The 22,194-nt window shown below is 42.8% G+C and overlaps 2 protein-coding genes across 6 annotated transcripts in view; both read right to left on the reverse strand.

Moving 5' to 3' along the window:
- The window catches only part of zbtb7a (zinc finger and BTB domain containing 7a), a 28,336-nt gene extending 24,758 nt beyond the window's left edge, over positions 1-3,578 (reverse strand). For 2 of the 5 annotated variants that reach the window (XM_060941462.1, XM_060941460.1), the window contains exons 1-2: positions 3,173-3,578; positions 2,315-2,587 (exon numbers count right to left, since the gene is read on the reverse strand). The gene's annotated coding sequence lies outside the window, so the exon portion shown is untranslated. Of the gene's footprint in view, positions 1-2,038; positions 2,201-2,314; positions 2,588-3,172 lie in introns of those variants that run through there. The other 3 variants (XM_060941461.1, XM_060941458.1, XM_060941459.1) reach the window with 3 other exon arrangements.
- A 5,065-nt stretch (positions 3,579-8,643) lies between these two features.
- Positions 8,644-21,869, reverse strand: map2k2a (mitogen-activated protein kinase kinase 2a). The gene is made up of 11 exons (XM_060941463.1): positions 21,233-21,869; positions 18,334-18,544; positions 18,103-18,249; positions 17,761-17,838; positions 15,552-15,603; positions 12,040-12,164; positions 11,643-11,856; positions 11,234-11,298; positions 11,041-11,102; positions 10,749-10,794; positions 8,644-10,475 (listed from the first exon to the last, which is right to left on the reverse strand). The coding sequence occupies exons 1-11, from the start codon at positions 21,319-21,321 to the stop codon at positions 10,365-10,367; spliced, it is 1,200 nt and encodes a 399-aa protein (XP_060797446.1). The 5' UTR covers positions 21,322-21,869; the 3' UTR covers positions 8,644-10,364.
- Positions 21,870-22,194: the final 325 nt, after the last annotated feature.

Consider the following 22,194-nt stretch of genomic DNA (forward strand, 5'->3'; position numbering starts at 1 on the left):
GGCAAAAAAAAATAAAAAATACACCTCCCACCCACTGCTGTTTTATTATCCACAGAACTCGCAACGATTACGCAAAGGTAAGTGTGTCAAGGACTCTCCTCCACTTGCCGGAGGCCGAGCTCCATAATGGCGAACGGGGGCGGATGAGAGAATAACCTTACAGCAATCGGATTCCACATTACTGTAAAGGAAACTAAGAAGTAGGCCTTGCCTGACTTGTCTACAGACCCACTGCAGATAAGGACAAGTGGAAGAAGGCTCTTTAAAGAGTGCAATGAGAGCATAATGAGATGAGTTCTCTGATTACCGATAGGGAGGAGAGCTCACTGCAGCCCATCTCCCAGCATCACAGTCTCTAATTTGATCACTATAAAAAATATGCTTCACAACAGCCCACCCAGCAGACTACCCCCAAATGAAAACTATATACAAAGCACTGGCTGCCTGCTGGAACTACTCCTTGGCCAAGACTTTTGGCCAAGCATTCAATTCCAGTCAACTCCAATTTAACAAATTCCTCCACTAGGACAATCACTCCAAAACAACACATGAATACATGCCCCAAACTTATATATGTGAATGTGTGTGACTGACCTTTGTATGATTTAGCACTTTCTAAATATGAGGGAATGGAAAATCTTAAACGTGCAGGCCCAATTTTCCATAAGCGAGAGCTCTAACAGAATGCAGTTAAGTTGGAAAGGCTTACGAAAATAACTAGAACTTTAAATATATAGTTTGAATTCTGACCACTGATATGAATGTAGTGACATTATGCATACAAACTGAAATGGAAATGAAATTAATTGCACACAAGACACCAACAAATCTCTATTTCAGGTAGGCAGATCAGGTGTGACAGTATGCACTTTATTTTAATAAAATCAGCAAACTATAATTTAAAAAAATATATATACTCCCAGCAATCCTCCATTTATTTTATATAAAAGAAAGGCAACATTAATGTTTACTTTATGGGTGGCGATCTTAGTGTTCCCAAACACTCAAACACATATACACTCGCCAAGTTTCTCTGAAGGCCTCATAGCATTCCTAGGTGGGTGCCATGACTCAAAATGACCCCGTGGCATAATCTACCCATATATAAAAGTACACTCACTTAAAGTGGGCTCAAATATGTGTAATTCACACAGCAACTAAAACACAATAAAGAGAGGCCTCACCCCTGACAAGACAAGGCGCCTTTTCTGTGTATTGTTCAGACACTGGGCGTCATCAGCGAATAAAAATACCCCTCGTGCCCTCCCTGTACCCGCACCAGCCAAAACGAGTTAAGCCAGTATGGGTTGGAAATTATCCGCATACATCCTTGAATAAAAAAAAAAAAAAAAAAACCCACAGAAGTAGTTTCATGCACAAGCAAACTGCTGACTAAACTGAAGTCATGAGACTCTACCAAAAGACCCTCGATGACCAGCAACCAAGGGGGTTGAGCTTGAGCTTTTTAAAAAAATGAGGAAGGGTTTAAACAAATACAAGTTACATCAGCCAACAACAGAAACAAAGAAGTCACAAGGTTAAAGGTTATGAAATTTTCATTTGCAGCATGTCTCATACATAAACTGTTTAGAAAACGTTCAGTTTAATAGTCCACTAGGGGTGCCACATTTCTTCATGCATTGCCAGATGTGTCAAATTAGAAGACCATGATAATGATCCAATACTCTGTAATTCATAAGTATAACTTTCTCATAGTCAGCTCACTTCTGTTTATATACGTCGATGGTAAGTTTTTAATGAGATTAGTCTTGACACCCCATTGACAATATTTATAGAAACAATAATTCCATGCAAAGTTAATGTGAGCTCGATGTAACCTCTTTGGCCATACCTTAATGCAGCAGGCCTATGTTTTCCTTCTCTACTCCATCTGCAATTGGGTCAAGTGCTCTCAGCTCAGCTAAGCCTAGTGCCCCTCTATCTATATATCTCTCTGTCCTAAAGATCCCACTGCTATGCTGTCTTTTCCACTCCAGGCAGCAGAGTGTGTGAGATTGCATTAAGAAGGCGATCTTACCAGCCAGGCAGAAATGTGTTTCTCTCTGTGGGCCAGCTCAGTGTTCCCTGCCTGCTTATTTGCCTGGGCAGGATCGTGCTGTGAAGTAACTGCAGTCGGCAAACTTCCGAGTGGCCCTAGTTACACAGGCAAGCCCTTGCCTGATCCCACACACAAGCAGACACCTACTAACTCTAACTCTCCCCCTTCCTCCTCCCACCCCCGGCCCTCTTTTTTCAGCCCACTGCTCTGGCTTCACTTCCCTCTCTGCGATTGGCTTGACAGATGCTCACTCACCACACCTCCCCATTGGGATAGGCTGCCGGCTGTTTCCTTTCCTGTATGGCCAAGGGCAAAGCTCTCTGGGATGTGAAGTCCTACAGAGTTGCTTTGACTGCTTCTAGGCCACTGCAACGGACTACAAGTCCCAAGCTGTCCACTTTCACCGATCCCACAGCTCTGAGCCCTGGTTCAACGTAAGCACTCTGAGCTGAATTATATGCTACGGTGTGTTGCTAGCAGGATGCCAGGTATTAAAAGTACAGAGACCAGCCATCAAGCAGAGCCAAGCTGGAGACAAAATAAAGGAACTCACTGAAGCAAAAGCAAGCACCACAATTCTGTTATGTCTTAAGCGTACCTGAATAATAATAATAATAATAAAAATAAACTTGTATACTTTTGACCTAGGACTTGGGGTACAATAATGAGCTATAAAAACAAAACTGCAAAAAAAAAAAAAAAAAGAGGGGCAAACAAATAATCCAGACAGAGAGAGATGAAATCTGGAATCCATCACAGCTGATTCCATTTGACAACCCAAAAGTAAAGCCTGTCACATGCCACTCTACCTTGTATGACAGCATTATTTTTGGTTCCTCCTTCCTTACACACTGCCCCAGTCTTTCTCTTTTGCCCCCCCTCCCCCAACACACACTCTCGACCAAACTAATAGTGCTTAAAAAACTGAAATAAAGTTCAGAAAAACAATAGCAGTAAATACAAGGTGAGGCGAATGAGTTTCAGTGGCAATCCTCTTCTAACCCCTTTTGCCCTCTCTCTGCCCCCCTCCTTCATTCCCTTTTCTTTCCTGACGACAGGCCCTGGAAGAGATGGCAGGGGAACCAGGAGGGGGAGCGCAAGGGTTCAGCTCACCTGTGATGGCCGTGATGCTGCTTTTGTGGGTTTGCTTGTCCCTCCTTTCCTCCTCTCTAGAGCACTCTCTCTCTCGCTCTCTCACTTTAGCTGTCCCTGCTTCTCAAAGCCTCGTATGCGCTAAACAGCCAGCAGTAGATCAACTCAATTCCCTTCCTGGTTTCTGGAGGGCAAAGAGGTCCCTCCCTTTCTCTCGCTCCCTCTCTCCCTCTCTCTCTTAAAGAAACAGCATTCTCCCTTGCTGGTGTCCTCTTCACCTCTCTAGGGAATACAGCAAAATTATATGACTGAGACAGGGGCAACAATTAGGTGGAAGCAGGTAACAGAGGATAAAATGAAACATGCCATCAATTTTAACTGCTGAAGTTTTGCGACATAACATGACGCTTACAGTGAGTGAGCAAGCGAGCATGTGCAGGATAATCATGATTGCAACCGTCCTTTTCTTACTGGAGTGGCTTTGAATGCCTGTTAAAGGCACACCCACCCATCCCACAGCCTGAGGTCATGGAGTCCCACCCCAGAAACAAGCCTTGGCACATTCCAAAACACTCAGGGTCTGCCAGGAACACCCCCCCCAACCATACACACACAGCTCTTTCACTTGTGCAGTTCACAACATGCTGATTCTCAATGGTCCCTAGTGGAAGGTGCTGCTCATCTCCCATTGATACCATAAGTGCCTATTTTAACAATTTGATAGATTAATACACCAGCACATTAATCAACAACCAATATTCATATGTAAATGACAAACTACCAGAATCATTAATTGCCTGAAAGGCCCAATGGACAGAGTTTAATGATCTAAATTGTCATTACAGTGTACCAGTTGAAAAACTATCTAATGCATGAGAAACTACACAATCATTGGTTTCAAAAAAAAAAAAAGTTACTTCATGTACCGTACCTTATGGGGCTTATGGAAGATGTTAATACAGCTTGACATTGACTGGATGAGTAAGACCTGCTCCATTAGGCCAAGAGTAGAATACATCAACTTGTTACTAGGGGGTGGAGGACCCCAAAAGACAAATCAACACATTTTGCCCACAGAGGGCACTGCCAACAGACCAGCGGGAAGTAGAAGCATTCCCATGAAGTACTAATAAGACACTGTGGGATTCCATACGGTTCTAAATGCTTTCCTTCAATAGAAAATAACAAGCCAAATAACAGCAAAAAGCCTAACCACAGAAGAAAAAAAAGCAAAAAAAAAAAAAAAAAAAGCCCCTGCTTGTTTGTCCAGCTCCCTAAACAGCAGATACATAATGCAGGGATCATTTTGTTTTTAAACATCTCATTTCATTATCTGTAGCCGTTTTATCCTGTTCTACAGGGTTACAGGCAAGCTGGAGCCTATCCCAGCTGACTACGGGCAAAAGGTGGGGTACACCCTGGACAAGTCACCAGGTCATCACAGGGCTGACACATAGACACAGACAACCATTCACACTCACATTCACACCTACGCTCAATTTAGAGTCACCAGTTAACCTAACCTGCATGTCTTTGGACTGTGGGGGAAACCGGAGCACCCAGAGGAAACCCACGCGGACACGGGGAGAACATGCAAACTCCACACAGAAAGGCCCTCGCCGGCTACTGGGCTCGAACCCGGACCTTCTTGCTGTGAGGCGACAGCGCTAACCACTACACCACCATGCCGCCCGTTTTTAAACATCTCATCTCATTATCTCTAGCCGTTTTATCCTGTTCTACAGGGTCACAGGCAAGCTGGAGCCTATCCCAGCTGACTACGGGCAAAAGGCGGGGTACACCCCGGACAAGTTGCCAGGTCATCACAGGGCTGACACATAGACACAGACAACTATTCACACTCACGTTCACACCTACGGTCAATTTAGAGCCACCAGTTAACCTAACCTGCATGTCTTTGGACTGTGGGGGAAACTGGAGCACCCGGAGGAAACCCACACGGACACGGGGAGAACATGCAAACTCCGCACAGAAAGGCCCTCGTCAGCCACGGGGATCGAACCCGGACCTTCTTGCTGTGAGGCGACAGTGCTAACCACTACACCACCGTGCCGCCCGTTTTTAAACATACATTAGTGCTTTTTATGGTAATGTTAGATTTAATTTGATGGTAAACATGTTTGAAACGGTCATCACTGAGAATAAGGACGCTTTAACAATAAAAAGTGTGCGTTTTCATCCTCGCCCCTGCCTATCATCAATAACACAAACCTGGAAACATTTCCTTGTACTGATAAATGAACAGAAATCCTGTTTATTCCAAACTCACTTCCAATGGGAACCTAAATGGCAGTTATTGAATAACACCGATAAGCACTTATGAAAACACACTTTTGTAGCATGCTTTAACAGATAATTTAGCTCACTTCCCAAATCTGAAAACCATTCTTCTCTTAGAAAAAATAAAATTGACTACCTTTTCAGGAGGATTTTATGGGTCAGTTTCACTCTTTCAGATTGCTAGGGGCAGTGAGAAATACCTGTATACCTACTTGTGCTTGAATGCATGAATGCCTAGAGCTAACAAAAAAAAGTTACAAAATTGATTTATGTTGTAGTATTTCCAACAAATACTGCCATCATACAGCCATTTTCCTTTTCTTCTTCTTGCTTCGTACACATCAGACTACATCAAGCTATGCGCATAACAGCTTGTGATTGCCATTGGCGCTACAGTTTCCATGTCCTTCATAGACGTTGATAAATCTCCTGTAGTGCCCTTTATGAAGAATGCTGAGGAACTCCATGGCACCCACTAGCCTTGAGGTGGTTGCTGTTTTTAACCTTGCTAACCTGGTTATCTCCAGTCACCACACTACTCCATGCTGTGGCAGCAGTCACTTCTCACCCTTCCAGGTTCAATTCCTTTGGTATTTTCTCCTCCGAGTATTCACATCCCCTGCCATCAGGTGTGTTCATATGTGCTCCTGGAATTATATTGAATCAGTCACCCTTCCTATACCATGTGGTCTCCCTGAGCCTGCAAAGTAACCTGGACTCATGGTCAAGTTGATTCCCTGGCCAAACCTACAGCAAGATGTTCACTCCTGAGCCTGTTTCAGTTGCTGGATTGCGAACACAAAAACACAGGGGGTGAGAGTCTGTTTTCTTACAGCTGACAGATTTAGACCTGAATCTGACCCAGACACTGCAAATGAAATAACTAGCCATCCTTACATGGCCACATCTGGTAACAAATGATTAGAAGAAGCTGATCAAGAACCCAAGTCAATTTCTAGGTATATGGACAATCTGACAGCAGACAAGGCTCAGGTGAAGTAGATTGTTCTGGAACAGAGACCACAAAGAGTGGAAGCTCATGCCTCTCAACAGAGCCCTTCATGTTGCCCAGTGACCAACCTTCCTATGACCCTCAAGTGTTACACCTGTGAGGTGTTTCCAAACAGATAATGACCCAGGAGTAGAACGGCAACTCCGGCCTCAGTACCGTTTGAATACAAGTCTGTTTGTGCAGATGCTGTGCCAGATATATCAATGATCAAAGCAACACAAGGTTAGAAGGGTTGCTTTGCCTTTCATGGATGCTACTTACGTGAGCCCATCCATGATTAGCAGCTCACCTAAAGGGACAGTATAATGGTTGACACATATGCTTAAAAGAGTGGTCCCTGCAGCCATGGTTTAGCAAGGGACAAGTGATACCAAGGTGGAGCCAGACATCCCTCTGGAACAGGATGCATTTGCCCACTGCTGGCCCGGTCATCCACTGCACATCTTTCTGCTGTGGCTTTGTCATATTCTACAGAAGTCAGCAACTAAGCTACAGCATCCTACTTGTGGCTCTTGATATTCAGATCTGCTCTGCCCTGAGAAAGACTCTCCCAACAGACAAAAAGATTTGCCTTCCCAAGCAAGATCACCTGTGCCTGTAGGTTTAGCTCCTTGAGATATGGCTTGAACAGTCCAGGAAACACTCCTGAACGCAACAGTCCCCAGTACACATGACTTTTATGCCCTTAGATGGAAGCTTTTACACAAAATGGTGCACAGCTGATCAAGCGGATTGCCCAAATTCCAGAATACTAACCTGTAAGGACTGCAAGACACCAGCAAGTCCCAATATTTAAAAAAAAAAAAACAAAAAAAAACAACTTATTCTGAATTTTGAAAAGGGGTGAGACACTTCCATCCACCACAATTCTCACTAGAGCCTAGTGTGTCATCTCCTCCTTGTGCTGGAGTCCCTGAAGACCCTCTGTACAAGTCAGTGCAACATGTAAAACTGATATGGGGTGTCTTTAACAAACTGCCTTTTTGCCAAATCTTGCAGCATTATGTGAAGCCAGATTTGCAAAGCATTTTCTGTTGTGCACACCCCACTTGGACTGAACCGTGGCCATCCAGTACCGTTTGTCTGCCACGGAGGAAAGATACACGTGGCTGCCGAGTCTAAGCAGAGACTGGCTTACTGGGTGGTGAGTGTCATCACATGCCACTCTATGAGAATTGTGTCAAAAAAGGTGCTACTACCTGGGAAATCACTGAACTTTCACCAGGTTATAGTCTCACCTCCTAGTGGCATGAGTGAGGCAGTCATCTAAAAACACTTCTACCGAGTCCTAAGATGGGTCTGTTCCTCATGACATTGTGGCACTGTAGGTTATCCAGATGATTTTCACACATATACAACAAGGTTTGCTGGTTATCTGGTATTCAGAGAACCATGGTTACATGTGTGGCTAGCGTTATGGGTTACCAACCTAGAACTGTAAAGACAAGGGCTTCAGTTCAGCCTGATCACACATCAATGCCACTAAAATTTTAGAAAAGGTTTAAGCAACTAACAGAATGACTCATGTTACCCAATATTGTTTTATAAACACTTGGTCTTTTTTTCAGTACAGGAATATGTTCCATATGTCCGTTTGTGATATTGCGCACACATGCCCATAAATAATCCATGGCTAATGCCTCACCAAACACACGGTCTCTCTCCCCGTCTCTCTTTTGCAGCTATATTGCACAGATGAGGTGGATAGAAATTATGTTGTGAAAGTGCTTAAATATTTCAATAATTATTTGAGATTTAAAAGTGGAACATGACTAGAGGAAGGAACCAGAGAAGGGAACTGATGCTTATTTGAAAGATGCATTTAAAAAGGGATGCATTCTGATGATATTACAAATTAAACCCAACAAAACAGATGTTTAAAAATAACGTGTTTAAGGAAACAGAAATGTAAAATATTGATATTAATAATCTACATCAGTGTTTTCTTTTCTTTAAAAGCTAGTTTGTCTGATTGAGCAATACCATCTCCCAACATGTTTGGAAGCAATTTACCTGACTCAGGTGTGGTTTTTGGTAGTTGGAACAGGACAAAAATGTAGTTTGGCAGTGACTCTCCCTTCGTTACACAAACACATGTTCATTAATAAGTAATTGGTGCAAAGAAATATCAACAAAAGTAACTTCAACAAAAAAATAAATCTTGCTATTTAGTGGAAACTTTGATTCACAAATAAGATTTTATTCATGTATTAGAATTGTATTCAACAAATTTCATATTATAATATTAATAAAATGACTCCAATTTTTCCTACATGAATGGAAAAAAAAGAACCAAAGGCGGCTTTTTTTTTTTTAAGACTATGACACAGTACCAGCAGTACCGTATATATATTTATACACATGTGCATCTGCATTCATTTGTTTGGAGGTGAATGTCAGGTATGATTGCAATATAGGTCCAACATTATATTCGGTTTCTCAAAAAAAAAAAAAAAACTATTTATATGCCTATACTATGCCCCACAGTATTTTCAAGAAACTGAATATTGAAAAGAAGGTAAAGGACACACAGCCAAGCCCTGTCAGCAGCCAATGGCCCTACGCGCTTACCTTACCTCACCTCAGTCATCCACTAACTCTGTGCTTTTACGCAAATTTACATTTGATTGCATAGTAGGTCACATTTATCACAACTTCGTGAACTGTGTACTATGCAAATTCTTTATTAACTTGTATTAAACAGAGCTTGTTGAGGATGTAGTCTGTGCACATTCCAATGTTTGGATTGTCAGCTGTAACTTGGAGTCCAATCCTGGTTCATTTATATAGCGAAAATTTCTCTCTGTGTGTAGGTTGTGTGTGTGTGTGTGTGTGGGGGGGGGGGGGGGGGGGCAGGGGACGACATCAAAGAATAAAAATGTCTTCCCCAAAATACCACACGGTGAAAAAAGTTACAGCATTATAAAGAATTCAGATGACAAACCTAAGCATCAGATACAGCCATTTAAAAAAGGATTTAAGGAAGGAAAAAAGAAAAAAAGTGCCCCTCTGTATAATATAGAAATAGCTGGTGACAGTAAATGTGTTCTCTTTTACTGCAGACAGAAAGACAAGTTTCTTTCTGCAATAAAATACAGATGAGCTCCAGTTCCTCATTTTGGAATAGTTATAATATTGTTTTACAGTGGATATACTTCATTTTCTTTGAAAATCAACAATTTTAAGGCAGAGGATGCCAGAAGCTGTTTAAATCTCTAAATGTAAAAGAATCAATGACTGATATGTTGTCAAACATCCTGGTCTTGCAATGTCTCAGACTTTGCATCACCATAGATGCATGTAGGAGTAGCAAAATCAGCTTCATCTTTATAGACATTATCCAGCCCATAAATTAAAAAATAATAATAATAAAAATCAGTGTAATTTGCAGTAGCCCTCTTTGGTTTAAAACTGTTCGACACAAGATAGAGTAGAATAGAACTGTATCTTCTGGAACAGAATTTGACCAGATTTTATGCATTAGGCCAGTTTTTATGCAGGGACACTCACACGATCACTGCGTAGCATTTAAACCGGAGTGCAAAATGAGACACCTGAAAAATCATAGTAAAAATATGCATGATACAGTATACACCCAGTGCTCTAATGCCATACCTGAAACATTCCAGAATAACTGCTCGGAGATCTTAAATACGCTGTTAATGCAAGGCAAAGCATGTTTGAACCTAAATTCAATTAAAACGGACAGTTGTACCGATGACAAACACGACCTCTAATAAACCAGTACCTGCAGAAAGTCCTGTTGCAATGATACAGTAAGTGAGGAGGAACAAGGAGAAGTGAGTTGGCCAGGCTTAACAAGCAGGGAAAAAGAACAGAGGGGAGAACAGGAAGGTGCAGACAGGGTGACAGGGACAGTGTGCATGGCTGGACGGGAGTTCATTCAGAGGTGCGAGTGGGAGTGCTTGGCTGATTCAGACCCATGGTTCTGCACAACCAGCCAGCAAAGTCCACCTCATCCACTTCTGCACGCTTAATAAACGTGTGGCCCTGCAACAGCAAAAGAGGAGGCCTTGAGACACACCTTACTTATATTTAATTGCAAAGTTCTACCAAGAAATGACAAGTGATCAATTCAACTCTTCTGAAACACAAGTCATAGTTACTAAAATGACCCTGACTCATACGACCAACTATAGGGTAAATTATAACGAGCACGGTAGCATTCAGTATGTGAATGTAATGGTGTTTAAAATAATTGGATTGCTTTGTATTAATTCATCATCTATAGCCACCAAAAAAAGGAAAGAAGAAAACAAGCACCATTAACATCTTCAGGTCAGCTCTGTCAGCGGGGTTCTTGATGAGGCTGTGAAACAAAGGGAGTCAAAATGAAATCCTCTTGGGTAGGGAGCAATTTGACCACAAAACTACAGCCTTTATCATTGTAAAAATAGAGGACGCAAAATGACTGCTGCGTTTTTCATTTAAATACAAGATTCCGAGTGAATGCGTAAGAATACGGCAAGAAAAAGAAGGCACTCCGGAGTGCAGGCGAGCCATTTTAGCCATCCAAAAATGCCAATTCTGACAAGACCGAACAAATGGAACTCACCATTTTGTCACAAACTCCTGGAAGTCTGAGGTAAATACACCATGTGGCAGCTTAGGTGGGGGCTGTGGAAAATGGAGGGATGGAAAGAAAAAGCAAAAGAAGGTGATATTGAGCAGCAGTGCAAAATGGAAAAAAAAAAATGCATGAAATAACACAAGGAAGAAAAGTTGTACACTATGCAGTTTTTCCTGACCTCATTGACAATGTAGTCCAGTAGCTCAAATATAGCCATGGCCGGCCTGCTGTCCATTCCATGTCCTTTGGAGAAAAGCATTTCACATGAGTCAACTAAATCGCCTTATATATTTTACAGCTCCATAATCTCTATATAGCTTTATATTTGTATAGTAATCTCCAAGGTGTCTCTGGTACACTAGGGACAAATCAAATGCAATGTAATTACAGATCCAGTCATTATGGATGAAGCAAACAAAAACGTAAGGAATATATAATAATTATTAGCATTAATCGAAACACCACCAGTTTTGCAATTATTTCACCAATATGGTTACAATAATTGGGAGAAGTTAAATTACAGAATTGCCTAAATTAATTAAAGACCAAATTTACTTTAATAATGGAGGACAGATGTGTACTCTTACCACTAATGGGGCGTCCTGGAGGCCTGGGTCTTGGGGACGTGCTGTGTCCCTCTGTCCCTGTTCCATCTAGCACAGGTCGCCCAAAGATGGCCTCCAGCTCCTTAGCGTCAGGCGGGGGTATGGGGTAGCGGCCAATAGCCAGCTCTACCAGTGACAGGCCCATGCTCCACACATCCGACTGCACAGAATAGTGAGTGCCCTGGAGCCTCTCCGGCTGTCAAGGCAGGAAAACATAAAATTACAAACAGCCAAAATAGCGTCAAAAACGCAGGACTGGGCCGAGCTAGCAGTGGCTGCCTCCGCACCCCATACTGTGTTGTTGGGCATGGGCTTAGTTTCTGGCAAGGCGGGGGCAGGACTGGGAGGGTGGGGGAAGAGAGAGAGAGGTCTGACTCACCGACATGTACGAGCGCGTTCCCACAAAGGAATTGGCCATGGAGTCGATGAGCTGGCCGCTCACGCCAAAGTCGCACAGCTTGATTTCACCGCGCGAGTTCACCAGGATGTTGGAGGGCTTCACGTCTGCAGGAGCCAAAGCACAACAGAGAGAGTGAATGTAGGTGAAATGGATGGATGAAAAGGGATAAGAAGGAGTAGGGAGGCTAAGAGTGCCAAGGCTCAAATCCCACCACCTGGCCCTTTTCCTCCAGCTTCACTCCAGGCGTCCTAGTCTGTGCCAGATATTCGACCAGAAAAACATTTCACAAGCAGTCCTGCATAAGCAGGCCTATATAGCTGACAAAACGTAAGCTGCCTCTGATGGCAAGCATTTTCACCTTCTTATTACCCTTGTAGGAGAAATAAACTCACACCTGAGATCTTTTTGCCTCGAGACATAACAGAAACGCAGGTATCAGTACCAAGTTCAGCACTGGGAATTGGAACCAAATTTGTGCATCCCTACACAGTAGTAACAAGCAATATGTCTGACAACTTTTCCAGCCAACGGTTACGTTCTATACTGAACTACAACCCACAACCTGTTGCAAGTCCTCCATAAGACCCCCCTCCAGATCAGCATTCCAAAGGGAGAGTTCAAACAAGTGGGAAAGAGAGGTGATTCAAAAATAAGAATAGAGGGGGTTGCAGGGCGCGGCCGCCATATAATCACATCTGCAAAGCCATAATTACCGGCCAGGCTCTCAGACAGTTCTGCACTCACTTGCTGACTCTCCATGTCACAACAGCACAGCTACAGATCTGGGTGTCCCTCATGAGCTTGTTCGGCTCTAACCTGGCTCCTCCAAACCCTTACATAGCTTCAGTGACATCCAGTCAGCCATTTTGAGTTCACGTATCGTCTTGTTTCATAGAGTCACTCAAAGAAGGCAAACCATTAACCAATGGCTAATAGAGAAGGGTGCCTAGGCACTCCACCACCAATTCAAGAAAGATGTTGTTAATTTTCTTATTTAAAATGAGGGTCATGACCTGCATAACCTTTGGAAATATAGTGAGTTTAAGTTTATTGTCACATTAATTCACAGCCACAATCTGCATCGCTATTTTTCATGTAGGAGATGGTCATGGATGTGAACACATCCATCATAGTGATATAAATGCACAAGTATTTGTGCTTGTAAAACTTTGGCTGGAGCATGATAACCAATTTAAGAAGAAAAAGTAGTTGCTTTGCGTCAAGTACAAAAGCAACGCATCATAAATATATGTTTCAATGTTAGTGGGCCAGGAAATTTTTGGACAACTGTTACGTCAACAGAAAAAAAAAAAAAAATAGTAAGAACAAAAAGAGGATAAGGATAAAAAGGAGCGCGATGAAGAAAAACCTCTCGACAGCCTTAATATGTGAAATGCAAGTTGGCCAATGGTTTTGATTCCCACAACTTTCCAGGAAAAACCCACCACATTTGCAGGAGCATTTTGAGCTATAAGGCAAATGTTTTGCCATTTGGCGCTCCCAATAGTTCTAATCTTGTTTACACTGATTCCAGATCTGCAACCACAGCTGGCAACCAACAGGGAACACAAGAGCACTACAAACTAATTTGCATTTTACTGTACAAACTATATGAAGTACTTCGACTCCAATAATTCTTACCCAAGTCGGTCTACTGACAGGAAAAGGTATTGGATTAAAAACTGATTTGTTTTGAAGCACCAAATCAAGACTAGCAGTTTTTAGTAATAAAATGAAACATATGCTTTAAATAACAAAACCCATTAAACTATACTATATATAAAATCTGAGAATTATTTTAATGCAATTTATCTTAATAGCAAATGTTTATTAGAATACGAGTTTTTTTTTTTTTTTGGTTATTTAAAATAGTTTAGGATACATAATGAAGTAGTGCAGTGGTACATTCTTCCAACTTTCATAAAGCACTTGGCTCCTTCTCCCCCCATCCAAAGGCTCCCACGCAGTTTCAGTTATGTTGAGGTCAGGGTTTTGAGGTGGCTGACTTAATACTGTAAGTGTCCCTTTGGACTTCCACTCCAAGAAGGTCTTAATTGGGTTTCTGTAGTCGTTCTAGTATGCTGATCATTTATCATGTATTGTTTTTGAGCAGATCCCCGACATCATTGGTTGAAATGCACCCCAGACCATGACAAAGCCAACTCCATGTTTCATAAACAATCAGCCAGGAATTCTCAAGTTTTTCCTGCTATACTGGCACCTCAAATGTATCTGTATGGAGATACATATAAATAACATGTCTCCTGGTTCGTCTTCTAATGAAGTCTTCTCATTCGTCATATTGTGCCACTAATGTACTACATTTTTTTCTGCGTTTTCATTTTACAACACACCCTTTAAAACCATTTCTTGCAAGACAACTTTTCACATCGACTTTGGTGCCAGGTGACTCTGCCAGGTGCCAAGAAAGGATCTGACTGGATTTGTTTCAGTCCCTTAAGGAAATGACCTTTAAGATGCAGACAGTTTTTGGACCTTTCGCTGTATTTTTCTGCCCATAACTTGTCCAGTTTTCTTCGTACGTCTTGATGGCAGTTTGACTGCATCTCAAAAGACCAGTTTGGTGGGCAGTTGCTCGCTGACAATATCTTTATTGAAACTAAGCTATAATGACGCATGTGTCAGTATGTCAGCTGAACTATTTTCCCCTAGAGGCACACTGGTATAGCGATGATCATCCAATATACAAATTATATTTTCCACATTTAACTTCACCTTGCTTGGCTATCAATGTTTAAGTTTAATCAGATGAGTTGGTGGAGAAATTTAACAAATCCAATGCCCGGAGTGCCATGATTTTGCCACATCACAAATATTAATATATTTGTTGCACAATATATGTACAGACAAACTCCTGCTGCCCAGATAAATTGCTTTAAACAGAATTTGGCCTTTTACATAGTGCTGTATATTGACTAGCCCTGCGATAACCTGGCGACTTGTCCAGGGTGTACCCCGCCTCTCGCCCACAGTCAGCTGGGATAGGCTCCAGCTTGCCTGCGACCCTGTAGAACAAGATAAGCGGCTACAGATAATGGATGGACGGATGTATACGGACCATGTTTATCCTGTTTTTAAATAAACAAATATTATATCCATTCTAGAAATATCTTCTATTGGAGGCCTGGTTTCAAGTTTCTGCAAATGCACCTACTATGTATAGAGAAGAGTTTTGGTAAAAAAACTGTCTCAAACTTTAAATGTGTCCAAAGCTTACTAATTTTCAAATACATATGCTGATCATGCATTTAAATTATAGATAAATATCTTAAAAAGCTTGGACAGATTACATAGTTTCTGTATAACATGTCAAGTCAAATGATCTACTCATAGCACTGAAACGACTAGAGTGTGTCTAAATGATGTGTATCGATATGCTCATTTCCTGCCTGAGCAATCGAGTATCAACTTGCACATGTACACGCATGCAGATTCACAAACATTTCTTTGGAATGTTCCTGCAAAAGTACCTCTGTGCATAATTTGGTGCTTCTCCCGTAGATAGGCAAGTCCTCTGAGTACCTGTGGAACAAATCAATAAATAAATCTATTTTAAATAACAGCCAAACACTCCTTATATAGTCTCTTTCTTTCTTCACTGTATGGACCAAATGAGCCAAGTCATTATTTACAAGATATTTTCAAATAAATTAAACATTTCATACATGAGACACATTATGATTAAATTATATTCGCCTTAAATGAAAGAATCATTTTGCATTTTGCTTTGAAATACAGCTAGAAATCCCGAGATGTCACAAACAGATTCGCTTTTCACTCAGAAAGCAATTATAAATCAATTCTTTATGCAATTTCATGCATATCTACTGTTTGATTTCGATAAACTACATTAAGCATTTTGCCACTAAAATCAATTACACTACTTCTGAAACATACCATCAGTTTAATCCATGATGAAAAACATTATGCTTGATGTTTTCCATTATTCATCAGAAATAGTTTATCGTACTGCATTATTTTATCAACCAAAAGAAAGTGTTATGTTCTCTCTCTCATATATATAAGTCACTAAACCGCGAGTCCGAGTCCAGCCTCGAGTCCCCAGTGTTCAAGTCCGAGTCGAGCCGAAGTCATAAAAAAAAAAAAAAGTTGAGTCTACTATTGATCCGAGTCGAGTCCAAGACTCCAACTGCACCATTTGACGGTGGCTGTTTTAGCGCCATAAACATTAGTTTGTTCCTGAGCATGACGTATGAACAGGTGAATATGCATTCTCTTTTACCCCTTTTCCACCAAATCAGTTCCAGGGCTGGTTCGGGGCCAGTGCTGGTGCTGGTTCACAACTCGTTCAACTTGCGAGCCAGCTGAGAACCAGTTTGCTTTTCCATAGCTCGCGGTGCTAAGCGGAGCCACGTCATTACGTTGCTGTATACGTCAGTTACGTCGCTGTATACGTCAGTTACGTTGCTACGTTTACATAAACCTTGGCGCGAATATCAAAGCAAAAACAACACGGAAGAAGCAGCAGCAACAACAACAATAATAAATGACTTCGCGTTTGTACAGCTACTGCTTCTCGTCGCTTAAAAATGGCGATCTTTCACGGTCTTAACAACTCCGCCCCCCCGCTGACGTAAGCGGTTCTTTCCTCTGGCCCAGCAGAGAGTTGGTGCTAGCCTGGAACCGGTTTTTCTGGCCCCAGAGCCAGTTCTTTGTCAGTGGAAACAGAAAACCCGGTTCCAAACTAAGCACTGGCCCCTGGAACTGCTTTGGTGGAAAAGGGGGATTTGTCAGGGTGTGAAGTATTCGGTCAGAGATGGTTGGGAGACGGATGCAAGTGCAGAAGGTGTGTTTATTAATACAAGTGAAGACAGGTAAACAATCCAGAACGGCAGGCAAAATCGTAAGACAGGCAATAGGTCGACCGAGGCACAAACAGGTTATCGTAGACTCGGCAGAATCAAAAAGACAAGAAACAGGAAATCAGGAAACCAAACAAGGAAATAAGGCTCAGTAATGTGTCAGTAACGCAACTCAATACTTCGCAAACTAAGTGCACTTTCACAGTTTTTATACAGGCGCACTGACTGCGCCTTAATCCTGTGCAGGTGCGAGTTGTTTACAGCACGCACGTGCGCTGTCCGAAGCGCACCCGAGAGTCTATCTGGCGCATGCACTAAGGTGTACAGGTGTGACGCTCTTGCACGAAATTAATACAAAAATTATTGTAGATATAAATATCTTATGCTAAATTTTTAAGGCATGTTACAAAAAATGAAAAAATCCAAGTCCACGTCTCCAATTCACAAGTCCTAATGCAGTTAATGCACAAGTCCGAGTCATCAGTGCTCAAGTCCAAGTCGAGTCACGAGTCCTTAAAATAAGGGCACAAGTTGGACTCAAGTCGGAGTCCTGGACTCAAGTACTATAAGCCTGATGTTAGATTATGATATTTTGTGTGTATCAATCAAGAGAGAATCATGATGCATCTAAGATTTTTCCCCCCCATCCCATATAAATACTTTATATAAATTCCTTTGCAGGTTTATTCAAATGATGCCTTAGCATTTTTAACACGTAAGAAACACCTCCAGAGATGTTCGCTAACCTGCATTTTAAACTACGGCTCCATGAGAGCTCAAGCAAGAAAATGAACAATTCTTATGATGATGTGATGCCTGGACTAGTTAAAAATAAGCAGAACAGAGTGATACTCACTGCAATACTAACTTTCCCCAGAATTTCCTCTGGAATTCTTCTAGCTTCTTTTAGCACCTGATCCAGCGAGCCTCCATCCTGAAAAAGAACAAAAAAAGGAGAAAAGCTGAGCAACTACCACGTCCCTTGTGGAGATTAACAATTATATTTTTCATCTCTGTTTCAGTTTAATAGTACACTGTTTTTCCTCACTCCAACGCTGCAAATCAGGCAAAACACAAAAACGTACAGTATTGTAGCTCTCCAAGGCTGATTTTTTTTTTCCAGACCTTCAACAGCATTAAACACTTTTTAGCAACATACTGCTAGCATGTTCACTTTCATTTCTCTCTTCTCACTCACCATATGCTCCATACAGATACTGATCTCCCCATCACTGTAGAAAGCCCCATAGAAGCCCACTATGTAGGGCGAGTTACACTCGTGCAGCACCTGCAGCTCACGGATAATCTGGTTCCTGATAGCTGGCTTGATTTCCAAATGAATAAGCTGCAGCAGAATGGTGAACATGGTCAGCCGATTCGTTCGGTTGGAAGCAGCAAAAATAGAACACGTGCTAAACACACACTTTACCTTTCTAGCCATAACCAGTCCGGAGGGTTTGTGGCACACTTTGTGGACCACTCCTCCGTTCCCAGCACCCAGCTCACAGATGGACTCAAAGTCGTCATCCTTCAGCTCACCCACCTGAGCCTTCTGGGTGAGGAAGGCTTCGAGACGCTTCCTCTGCTGCTCATCCAGGTCCAGCTCCCCGAGCTTCTTCTGCAAGGCTTCCAGATTCGCTCTAACCAACAGGTTAAAAAAAAAATCTTTATGGATTAATCCGGTACATACACTTACATGGAAGGACACACCAATTTGATACCAAGTATATGGTGATTTGATATCATTGGGGGAAATAAATATTCAGCACATCAACTATTTTCCTATTAAAAACATATTTCCAGTGCAGCTATTTGCATAAAATGTTGAGCAGACATTAGTATTAATGCAATACGACTACATGGAAAATGAAATCATAAAATTCCTATCCATAAAAAGTGCAATAATGTGGAATGAGAAAAGGGAAAAAAAAAGTACGTGAAGAACTATACTGGAAATAGAATACTTATTTCACAAACTGTTTATCACTGGATCCACTGGTGTATATACTGATGTATTTTATGCTACAAACACGTATGATCGTAACTATCCCAACACAGATCTGAGAGGGTAGTATTGTGTAGAACCATGCTTCTGAAAAGGAGTGTCCATGAAGCATAGTCAGGGACTCAGTGGTGTTGTTTTAAACTAGAGCAGGAAATCACCAAACTGTCCTGAACCCTGCATTACATTAAAGAAAGAAAACACAACTTTATTCATCACACACTTGTGAAATTTCCTCCCTGCATTTAACCCATCTGAAGCAGTGAACACAATGAACACACACACATACCCAGAGCAGTGGGCAGCCATACTAACAGCACCCGGGGAGCAGTTCGGAGTTAAGTGCCTCGCTCAAGGGCACTTCAGCCCAAGGCCGTCCCATATTAACCGAACCTGCATGTCTTTGGACTGTGGTGGAAACCGGAGCACCCGGAGGAAACCCACGCGGACACGGGGAGAACATGCAAACTCCACACAGAAAGGCCCTCGTCGGCTGCTGGGTTCAAACCCAGAACCTTCTTGCTGTGAGGCGACCATGCGAACCCATTAGTGGCATTTAGCAGATGTTCTTATCCAGAGAAAAACATACAACATACCCAGAGCAGGTTGGGGTTAGGTGCGTTTCTCAAGGGCCATTCTTGCTGGTCCAGGGAATTGAACTAGCAACCTTTTGGTCCTAAAGATGTCTGTGAAGATTCTCAATCATCCAGATCATAGTAAACTGTGGGTGGTAGAAAAGGGCAACTGGACTTGCTTGAAGATTCTTGAAAACATTTCACCTCTCATCCGAAAGGCTTCCTCAGTTCTGTCTGACTAATAAGGGCCTCTGCATGCTCTTGCGACAAGGCTTTCGCAGACAGCTTTTCGCAGACAGTTGTAATTTATCGTTGAGCAGGGAGTAATAGGCGTGCGCGATGTTATTCACCGCCACAACGCAAGGGGGCGCGAAGTCGCAAAATCACTAGGAGTAGTTGGTGGGTGTGGTTAGTGGAGTGTTTATCCTCCGGTTACTTATAATGACTAGAACTGGAGTCGTATAGATGTACGTACTTCCTCACTTCCTCGATCAACTGCTCTTCATGCTGCTCCATCTTCGCTCGTGTTTTTAAAAATGGCGGTCGTGAAAACAAACCAAACCGGGAAAGTAGGGAAGCGGAAGTGCGTGTACAGCGGATGTAGAGTGGACCAATCAGAGCCCTCTTGTCTGCGACGCTGTCTGCGAGGCTTCTGCGGTGGTCACAATTTTTGGGAGGTGCGCGCAGAGCGTCTGCGAAGGGGGGGGGCTATGCAGACACCATCTGCGAGGACTGCGTTGTCAGCATAGATTGGCCTTAAGGAGTATCAGATATTTATCCTCTCATGGATCAGAATCAGAATTCTGATGACAAGCTCATCTACGGTCGTTGAGGCATCATGTTGGTGCGGGTCACTGGAGGCTGGGTGTGAACGGCGAGTCATTAGGGTGATCAAATGATTGCCCGGTCAATGGAAAACTGACTCTCTCTGTCCTCCTGTGAGTCACCGAAAACAGCTGGGTCTTGGCGTGCACCCAGCCGTCTGGGAAGAGTGCCCAAGACCGCATTGTAGATGGTTGATAAATGATGTCTTAGACCCCCACCTCTGTTCAGCGATGGCCGTTCCAGGTTGACAAAAATGGCTTCTTTAACTCCTCACACCCAGCCTCCAGTGACCCACACCAACATGATGCCTCAACGACATCAGAATTCTGATTCTGATCCCATCTCATTATCTCTAACCGCTTTATCCTGTTCTACAGGGTTGCAGGCAAGCTGGAGCCTATCCCAGCTGACTACGGGCGAAAGGCGGGGTACACCCTGGACAAGTCGCCAGGTCATCACAGGGCTGACACAGAGACAACCATTCACACTCACATTCACACCTACGGTCAATTTAGAGTCACCAGTTAACCTAACCTGCATGTCTTTGGACTGTGGGGGAAACCAGAGGAAACCCACAAGGACATAACATGCAAACTCCGCACAGAAAGGCCCTCGCCGGCTACTGGGCTCGAACCCGGACCTTCTTGCTGTGAGGCGACAGCGCTAACCACGACACCACCGTGCCACCCTGATTCTGATCCATGAGAGGATAAATACCTGATACTCCTTATTAGTCAGACAGAACTGAGGAAGCCTATCGGATGAGAGGTGAAACGTTTTCAAGAATCTTCAAGCAAGTCCAGTTGCCCTTTTCTACCACCCACAGTTTGGTCCTAAAGCTGCTTCTCTAAAAACATTTGGCTAACCCCAGACTAGAACTAGGATCTCCTGGATCAGCTGCTACAGCAGTGGTGTTAAATACTCACTCTGATGCAGTATCAGCGTTGGTGGACGGCTGTCCCTCTCCTGTAGGTGTTATGTTCAATGGGCCTGGTCGGGGTTTCTTCGGAGCCATGATTGACTACAAGATCTTTTCTTTTACCGAGAAAAGCAACGACAGCGAGTTAATTCCCTTCCAATGATACAATATTCTCCACTATCAGTTCGGAAGGCTTAGTTAGTCGAGTCTGCCATAGTCAGGCAAGCAGGCGGAGGACAAGAAGACCAGAGAAGCTGCTCCTACACAAACAGGTAAACATTGGTCGAACGCAAAACCTCTTTACCAGCAAAATGCTCTAGTGTACGACCTGGAAGAAGCTTTGAGCCCAAGTCATGACTGTAATGTTTCTCCCAGTTCACCCTGGAGCCTGACTCGGCTCGGGATCCGGTTCGCGTCTTCGGACAGATGACAGCTTTTAGGCCTCTGTCCCAGCACAGCGGCTCCCTCTTTTTCACCCAGGGGTTGCAGGATTAAATCATCCCAAAAGCTGTGCTTTCGAAGGCCCGACTTGCGCTCAAAATTCCCTATGAACACTTTTAGAAATTTTGCAGGGGGAAAGAAAAAAAAAAAAGAATCCGGTACAGGAAGCAGCTCTCCAACCAGGAGGAAGCTTTCTGTATCTCGCGAGATTTGCTGACGTCTCGCGATAACATAACACAGGTTGCCGGAAGCGTTGGTTGTAGTGCCCAGCATATCTGATACACGTTCTGACGAGGGTTTCAACATCATGTCAGTTCGCAAGTGTATTAAGGACTGTTGGAACGAAGAATGAACGTTCATGCTGTTTATCTCCCTTCCGTTTAATACCGCCTACACATTCAGTAACATTACAGTTTGCCCTTTCTCTATGAACTCAATTTAATCCTTTAGTGTAAAGAACAACTCCAGTAATGCCATATGTAACAAAAAACAAACATCTCATCTCATCTCATTATCTCTAGCCGCTTT

Source organism: Neoarius graeffei, chromosome 15 (assembly GCF_027579695.1).
Source record: "Neoarius graeffei isolate fNeoGra1 chromosome 15, fNeoGra1.pri, whole genome shotgun sequence".
NCBI lineage: Eukaryota > Metazoa > Chordata > Actinopteri > Siluriformes > Ariidae > Neoarius > Neoarius graeffei.

What these genes read in the sequence shown, in the direction of transcription:
- map2k2a (XM_060941463.1), bottom strand. Translation starts at nt 21,321, where the DNA reads ATGGCTCCGAAGAAACCCCGACCAGGCCCATTGAACATAACACCTACA. An exon ending in GACTGGTTATGGCTAGAAAG is followed by an intron (nt 18,250 to 18,333) that starts GTAAAGTGTGTG and finishes ATTCTGCTGCAG; the next exon opens with CTTATTCATTTGGAAATCAA. An exon ending in CAGGAGTTTGTGACAAAATG is followed by an intron (nt 10,795 to 11,040) that starts GTGAGTTCCATT and finishes TTTGTTTCACAG; the next exon opens with CCTCATCAAGAACCCCGCTG.